Here is a 7,984-nt window from a genome sequence, read left to right as displayed (position 1 = left end):
AGGCACCTACAGGCGCGATGGCCGGCTGGAGGACGCCGCAGGTTGGCGCACCTGCCTGACAGTAAACCTGAGGGGCCCTGGCTCCCTTCCTCACCTAGTCACGCGGGGCGTTGACTCACGGGGCATTCGCTCTCTGAAGGCGGCAACACAGCCGTGACGAAGGCGGAGGACACCCACGGCAGCGCACGGCTCAGGGGCGGGAAGCTGAGGTGAAACGCCCGCCCTGGCGCCCGGCCCTCGGCCTCAGCGCGGCCGCGCGCAGTGCATGCCGGGAGCTGTAGTTCTCCCGCCGCGCGGAGCGTGCCGGGCAGCCGCGATGCACGCCGGGAGTTGTAGTTCGCGGCGGCGGCCGGGCGGGGCGGGGCGGGCGCTCGCCCGCCCCCACGTGACGGTGGCGCGGCGGCGGTGGCGGCGGCGGTGGGTGGCAGCGGGCGGCGGCGGCGGGGCCGCGCGCGCCCGGGATGGAGGTCGGGCCCCGCGAGGAGCGCGCGGAGAGCAGGTAGGGGTCGCGCGGGGGCAAGGCGTGACGCGGCAGGGTGCGCGGGGGGAGCGCTGCACGCGTGTGCGGGAGGCCTGGCACATCGCGGGGCGGGGGGGTGGGTGTGCGGCACGTGTGCGTGTGTGTGACACGCCGGTGGGTGCGTGTGTGGGGGCAGGACACGCCGAGGAGGTGCGGGTGTGCGGCGGGACAGGGCCTGCGTGGGCACGCGTGGGAGGCATGACATGGCGGGGGTGGGCAGGGCACGCTGCTCTGCGTGTGTGCCTGTGCCGGGGGCGCGGGGGAGCGTGTGGGCACTGAGGGGCACGCCGGGTGTGCTGGCACCAGGGGCAAGACACGCGTGGGGGGTAGGGTCGTGTGTGTGCGCGCACAAGGGGTGTCCGCGTGGGGTAACGGGGTGCGCGTGCAAGTTATCGAGGACACGGCGGGGAGCACGGGATGTGCGTGCGAGAAACACGGGTGGCAGCAGTTGCTAGTGTGCGCTTGGTGCCTGGGGAGCGCTGGGGATGCGCGGGGGTGCCCGGGGTGCCCCTGGGGGGCTCGTGTGCTGCGTGGGTGTGTGTGGGAGTGGGTGTGCGCACACCCAGGTACAGATGAGGGGGGTACCTGGGGGCGGTCTGGGAGGAAACAAACCCCCCGGTGCCGGGTGGGGATCGGCGCTTGCAGAACGTGCCGGCTGCCCCCGCTTCGGTCCCTCGTGGGGTGGAAGCACGCTGTGAGCTGGGCTGTTAGAGCAGCGTGTCACCGCCGTCACCCACCCGGGGACCAGCGCATCGCTCTGCTCCCTGCCCTGGGCAAGCGTCCTGGCCACTGGAGGGACAGTGACGGCCACAGACGCGTGTGCCCTCAGTCCCTGATGCTCTGTCCCCGCCATGGTGGAGACAGCAACTCTCCATCAGCCTTGGCCAAGACAGCAGCTGCCAAGCCTCTGCTTCGCACGCCTTGCGCTTAAGGGCAAAACCATCCCGCCCCGACGCCGCGCTGCCGTTCTGGTGGCTCTGCAGCTTGCTGCTTTTGGATCATGTCTCCTTACCCGCCTGGCAGTCGGCTGCATCGCCCCTTCTAGGTGCTGAAAAGAAATCGTCAGCTTCTCTTTATTTCTGAAGGCGAGGCCCTGCGCCTGCACGTGGCTGGCGGTGAGAATGGCCGTGCTGTGGTGGCTTCGCCTGCGTGGTCTTCGTTTGTGCTTTAGGCATGTTTTCTCTTGTTAGCATTTATAAAAGCAGCAGCAGTTGTTCCCTGGAGGTGTTTTGGTGATGAGTCCGATTCAGTTTTTTGCATGTCTTTAGCCTTTGCTTTGTGTTTCATTTTTGCCCTGGTGCTGAAGTGCAGGGTGGGTGTTGGATGGAAACGAGAGTGTTGGCTGGGGAGGAGGGAGCAGCTGAAACTTGATATGGGAGAGAAGCATTCCATATCTGAGGGGCTCAGCTAGCTCGCAGCTCTGTTCCTGCTGGCAATATCAGCCGGGAAAATGCTGCCGGTGCTTTTAAAGCTATAGTGCAGGTGTGGGGTGTCTTTTGGTTTGCATGGTTCAAGCTATTCTCCCTCTTTAGCAAATGCTTCAGACCAGCAGGTTCAGAAAGGCAAAAGGAATTGACTGCATTCACTTCTTTTTCTTTCCAGAATCATCTTTGTGCTTTTTCTTGCCTTTGCAAGTGCAAGTCCTGCACTACCAGACTCTACCATTGTGTGACTAATAGAGCTGACGTGGTGCCACCCCAGCACTCCCCCGGGGATGAGGAGGGCATCATCCCCTCTGGTGCTGGCACACGAGAGGGCCTGCTTGTTCTCCTGGCTGTCACTGATGCACTGGGGAGGATCCTGGCATGGGCCTTGCGCAGCTTCGTTGTCCTTTGTGCAAATGGTTTAGCGTTTTAATTCCCAGTGAGGTGCCACTTCGCTATAGGTTGTGGTTGTGACTGATAGCGATAGGATAGAGGTGGCCAGATCCGTCTTCCCATGGATCACGGGAAACGCAGAAGCAAAAATTATTTTGCTGAAGTCCATCCTTCTACCGGTGCAGGAGAGGAGCATGAGGATCTCGTGCTGGGTTTTGCTGTCTCTCCTCCTAAGCAGCAGGTCTGAAATGCATCAGAGAGCAGGGGCTGTAACGCCAATGTCCATCGAGGCACGGCAGGAAGGTTAGCGCTCTCCTTCTGCCGGGCAGAGAGCGGGGCTCTCGGTGCCTCGGAGCGGCGGGCGGGTGGTGTGGAGGACACAGCAGTCCCGGGGGGAGCGGAGGGGCCGTTGCTCAGCCACGCGGGTTAGCAAAGAGCTGCCGCCTTCGGCTCCGGCACCGGCAAGGGCCCCAGGGACGGCAGGGCCAGAGGAGAGGGTCCCTGTGCTGGGAGCAATGGAGGAAGGTGAGCAGCTGGTCCCAGGGAGGTGGGCTGCCATGGGCGTCTGCTCTGCCTGTCGCTGCCTCTGGCTGCTTGCATGCTTGTCACAGGCAGGTCCTGTGCAGATTGAAGCCCGATGGACAGTATCCTGGGTCAACAGGTTGTGGTCATCTGCTGGTGGGATGCTTCGCCAGGATGAGCAGGTAAAACTATCTGCCGTGCTGGGAGAAGGCTGAAAAACACCTTTAATCCCTATTTTCTTCCCTCATCCTTTGCCAGTGCAGAGCAAGAGTGCTCCAACAAGCAGCAGCTCTGGGCTGTGTTTGCTGGGGGAGCTTTTTGTGGTTGTGCCCCCCATTTTATACCAGTGCAAGCTTTTACTACTGGTGCAAGCCACCCTGCGTTTCAGTTTCCCAGCCAGGCTGCTTGGCTCTCCCTGCCTGGGTGCTGCAGGGCTGACCTGCCCGGCTAGCAGAGCTCTTCTGGCTTCCTCTGCCTCGTCAGCCACTCCCCACCGCTGTGGATGAATTACACGAAGCCTGCCTTTCTTTTAATCCCTTTTCCCAGCAGTACCGAGCCTGCTGGAGAAGCAGGCGGGGGAGCCCAGGGAAGGGGCTGCTGGTTGTCTGGGAGACCCAGGGATGGCGAGGCGGGAGCAGGCTGTGCACAGCAGTGGTTTACACGGCGCCTTCGGGATCTGCAGGAGGAACCGACAGCCAGCGTGGGAATGTCCTTGGAGATCTGGCAGAAGTTCCTCCACGACCTCGGCATCCTCAGCCCGACCTCTTTAGTGTGCTAAGAAGGATCGAGAGACTCCTCCAGGTAGAGGACAGGGTTCCAACAGCCATTGCTAGATGTCTCCTGCAGAGCACCGGGAGACACTCAGCAGTTGTTTGCAAGAAAGATGAGCTTTTTTTTTTTTTTTTTTAAATACTAGCTACCCGTGTGATTCTGTTTTGGAAAGTAACTAGGGTTTGGTTTTATTTTAAATGAAGAAGTTCACCTGAGTCAGCAGCATGGCTTCCTGCCTCTGCTGTGAGCCACCTTTGCTGACTTGGACCAAGAGAAGTTCCTACCCTTGCTGGCCTGGAGGGACTGAGAAAGCTTGGGAGAGCAAGCAGTGTTTCCCTGTCGTTGTCAGCAGCAGCAGCATTAAGCCATTTCTTGCTTCAAGGCCGGATTCTGTCTTATCACTCCAGTGCAAAAGGTTCTGGGACAGTTCCTGACAGTGGGTTAATGTTGCTGTACCTGAAGATGGAGTTTGTGGTGGTAAAACAAGGAGACCCAGCGCCAATTTTGTGGAGCTGGTGGTTAAAATTGGAGGCTGGATCAGAGGTCATCTTTAAGGAAGGAGAGGGATGTGGCTGAGATCTCACCAGTGCTCCACTAGCGATGACCCCTGCAAACACCCTCAGCCCTTTTGGCTGGGGGAACGAGGCTCTGCTAGCACAGGAGAGCAGAAGCATGTGTGGTTCTTGCAGGGGAAGCTCTGCTCGTGTACTGTGATCTCTCTGGGCCCTGTTGCTCACCTTACCCATCCTGTAAGTCAGGGTGTTTTCATGATGTGATATGAATTGGCCTTACCCCATGTCAGGCTTTCTTCAGCACTAGCAAAGGAGAATTCTCTTTATTTGGAAAAAACCAAGCAGCTTTCTTAATATTGCTCTGAACACCTGCTGAAACAGGGAACTTGAGGGCAGCTGGGACTCAGGCTTTCTCCATCCCTGAGCAGCCCAAGCTCAGGCTCTGTCCATGGGAGGGGAGCAAACTCTGCAGCTAATTCAGGGTTAACCAACAAGTCTGGTCAAAGCCAAAATGTGGTTAGCTGTGCTCTCTCGATTTCCCTGCCACCTGCAGCCAGCTGTATGGGTCTTCATTTCTTCAATTTTGTGTCACTGTATGCTTTTCAGTATCTACCGTATTCCAGCCCAGAAACAGCTGGGTTTTGGGTATCAGTAGGGTCTTGTGCATCCAACCTGTGAACTGCTTTGAGCCAACAAGTCCCATGGGATTCTAACTGTCTTACAGGGTTTTAATTCACTTTTGGTAGCTTCTGCATCACCTCTGCAAAGGTGCTTTCATTGTGCTGCTCATTCCCTATGTGTTCCCGAGTTCAGTGATTTAACATTTTGAGGTTATTTTGTTCTAGGATTGCTTAACCTTAGTTTCTCTGTGCTAGGAGGGAGCTGTGACTCTAGTCTGTTGGATCTTGGTTGCCTACCTTTGGGGAGATGCACAACTCCTTTAATGAGACAGTTCATTTGGAAAGGCACAGCTCTCCATGTCCTGCCCCCACATCCTTGTGTTCATCGCCTGCTTTTTATAGCATGAAATAACATGGGAGGGAGTTCCCCTGACTCACTGACTTGGAAGATCAATGGCGTGGCTGAGCTTTCACTTGCATTTCCTAACTCTGAGCGTTAGAAATATCTTGGGGAGGAGCTGGTGAAGTTTTGAGTTCAGTGGCTGCAGATGGTCTTTGACCGGAGAACGGCAATGCCACTCTAAGCTCTGGCTGCTGTTCCCCGGTCAAAGAGCATCTGCATCCCTCAGGGCAGGGATGGGAAAAGCCCATAAATTCAGAAGAGCTGGATCAGTTTTCTGTGCCTTCCTCAAGTCAGATCTCCTTCAGAAAGCTGCCTTTGATTTATATCCATGCTTTCTTCTTCAGTCTGTACTGCGATAAAGCCCTGACTGTGCTTGTTAGTCTAAGTACATCATAAACATATACATACTTCCATATGCATTGCAGCTCTGGTTTAGAGCTCCTGTGCTGTCAGGGTGACAAGCTTTGCTGGTGGGATGGGTTGGCTTCCCTGAGGAGACCTCACAAAGGGAGTGGATGGGGAGCTTGAAGTAGAGCCAATATTTGATGATCTGCTTGTTCACTTAATTGGTTTGGCAATAGCAAACAAGTCTCAGAAAGAGAGTATTGGCAAGAAAAGCTTAGTTTTAAATACCAGGATTATGTTACTTTTTAGTATCCTTCTCTGTGCTGCAGAAGTGTGCAGCCCACACTTTCATCCACAAAGGATGAAAATGAGAGCAGTTTTAAATAATGTTATTTATTTTAAATTTATTTTCCTTTTTTTTTTTCCTTTTGCTTTGGAAATCCAGTTTGGTTTTGGCTGTGGGAGGGATTAACAACTGAAACACTGTGGCTTGTTTCTCGCCAGCTGAAAGGTTGGACCTTCATTCTAAGCTGTCACCTCGGGTGCTTTTGTTAAAAACCCTGCAGAGGCATATTTTTTTGGCATTTACACCCCCAAATATACCTTGCAACATTCCTGTTGCTTCTGAGAGATTAGGTTCTCTCTGAATACATGTTTCTGACAGCTGCTGTTCCTCTGGCAACACTGTCAAGCAGCTTGAGCGGGGACCTCAAGTCATCCAAAGCTTCCTTCCCCAAAGTTGCTTTTGCATAGGCAAATGGCGTTAGCTTTCTGCACCGTCGCTCCTGCTTTATGGTGGATAATGGTGATTTCTTGCTGTATGCAGGGTAGCCGAGGGGCATGATATCAATGAGAAGAGCTGTGCAAGCTCTAGAGAACACCTGCAGTTTGCACTTTGCTAATCTCTGTCCAGAATATGATGAATGCTTTTGCAAGAAAGTCAACTTGCACCTACAGCAGCTCAGGAGCCAGAGAGCAGCTATGGAGATGAAGAGTTACCAACCTTGAGTGGAGCATCTCTGCATCCTGACGGTGCTGGAGTGCTCGATGCAGCGCGCATTGCTTGGGGAGTGCCACTCTCTGTAAATGCAGGTGCAGTGCGGCCAGTGTCTGCTAGATGTTCTGGACATCATGCGTTGCCTTACAGCTGCTGTACTCCTGGCAGGCTGCTGCTCTGAATAGTCTCTGATAGAGCATGTGAATGAAGCGAGCAAGGGGCTGGCTGGAAACATGTCCTCCAGCTTTGCTGGCCTGTACTAAGCAAGTGGTATATTGCAGGAGCCATCAGTCTTTGTTCTGGCTGTCTCCTGAGACCACATTGGTAATGGCTACCAGTCATCACAAGAATCATTACAATATGGCCTCTTGTCCACAAACCATGCATGGGAGACCACAGGGAAGTGTAAAGTCCTTTAGCTCACCTTTGCTAGCTTCTGGACCACCAAAAGTTTCAGCCTGACCAGAATCTCCTTGGAGAGAGTGCAATACTGTGGTCCTGTTGTGAAGCTCCTCTTGCTGTCTATCTGATGCAACTTGTTGTGTTCCTCTGCAGAAAGGAGCATTGGAAGCTGCTAGGCAACCTGAAGACCACAGTGGAAGGTTTGGTGTCCACCAGCAACCCGAACGTCTGGTCCAAGTATGGCGGCTTGGAACGACTCTGCAGAGACATGCACAGCATCCTCTACCATGGGCTCATCCGTGACAAGGTAGGGTTCTGTCCTGCCAGCACTGCTGTCTGTCTGTTCCAGCTTCAGTGCCTGTCATGAGCAGGTGGGGTAGTCGGGTCTGCCGCAGCTCGCTTCAGTGCTCGTAGCACAGAGCGGGTACAACGCTTGTAGCAGCGTGGGAAATGACCGAAGCAGGGACTGACCTTGCCTGGCAAGTGCTGTGATTGTCAGAGGGACCTGGGTGTGTGTTCTTTCTGTCTCATCCACCTTCGACGTGGTTTTTCTAAGTATCTGTGGCCCCTCTGCTGAGGCCAGCTCCTGTCTCCTTTCTTCCTGCTGCAGCCAAGCGATAAAGTCGCATTTGCAATGAGTCAGCCCCATATCGTCTGCGCTTGGACAGCTCCCCAACGAGGTCTGGCAAGAGAAACCTCGCATCTTTTACTGTTTCTGGTTAGCTGTGTTAATAACAGGAGCTGGCAGCCAAATCCACGCTCTGCATGAATGGGATCTCTCTTTCCAGGCCCTCGTCTGCCTTGCAGTTGCTCACCCAGCCGTTCCCCCTTCCATGGCTGCCTGGAAGAATTTCTCTTTCCCGTTTGTGTGCAGAGGCCTGAAGATGTCCCCTTCAGCTTGCAATTACCAGCACAATTAATTTACAATGGAAAGTTGAAGCAAGTCTGCAGGGTGTGCCTGAGGGCAGGCTTCCTTCCCATCGGCAGCTCTGCCACCCAGAGAGCGATGCAGAGGAGCCCCAGGCAGCTTGCATGGGCCAGCTGGGTCCAGGAGCAGAAAAACCGCATCTGTGCA

At 55.1% G+C, this 7,984-nt stretch overlaps 1 protein-coding gene across 6 annotated transcripts in view; it reads left to right on the top strand.

Moving 5' to 3' along the window:
- Positions 1 to 397: 397 nt before the first annotated feature.
- The window catches only part of RUBCN (rubicon autophagy regulator), a 28,204-nt gene continuing 20,617 nt past the window's right edge, over positions 398 to 7,984 (top strand). For 4 of the 6 annotated variants that reach the window (XM_069792464.1, XM_069792462.1, XM_069792463.1 and 1 more), the window contains exons 1-2: positions 398 to 499; positions 7,063 to 7,216. In XM_069792464.1, the coding sequence (XP_069648565.1) occupies positions 462 to 499; positions 7,063 to 7,216 (192 nt within the window). In that variant the 5' untranslated portion in view covers positions 398 to 461. Of the gene's footprint in view, positions 500 to 2,122; positions 2,641 to 2,948; positions 3,042 to 3,420; positions 3,661 to 7,062; positions 7,217 to 7,984 lie in introns of those variants that run through there. The other 2 variants (XM_069792466.1, XM_069792467.1) reach the window with 2 other exon arrangements.

The sequence above is a fragment of the Haliaeetus albicilla genome, chromosome 9 (assembly GCF_947461875.1).
Source record: "Haliaeetus albicilla chromosome 9, bHalAlb1.1, whole genome shotgun sequence".
Classification (NCBI taxonomy): Eukaryota; Metazoa; Chordata; class Aves; order Accipitriformes; family Accipitridae; genus Haliaeetus; species Haliaeetus albicilla.
The sequence above is the reverse complement of the archived record's forward strand: the minus strand, read 5'-3'. Positions and strand labels throughout refer to the sequence as shown.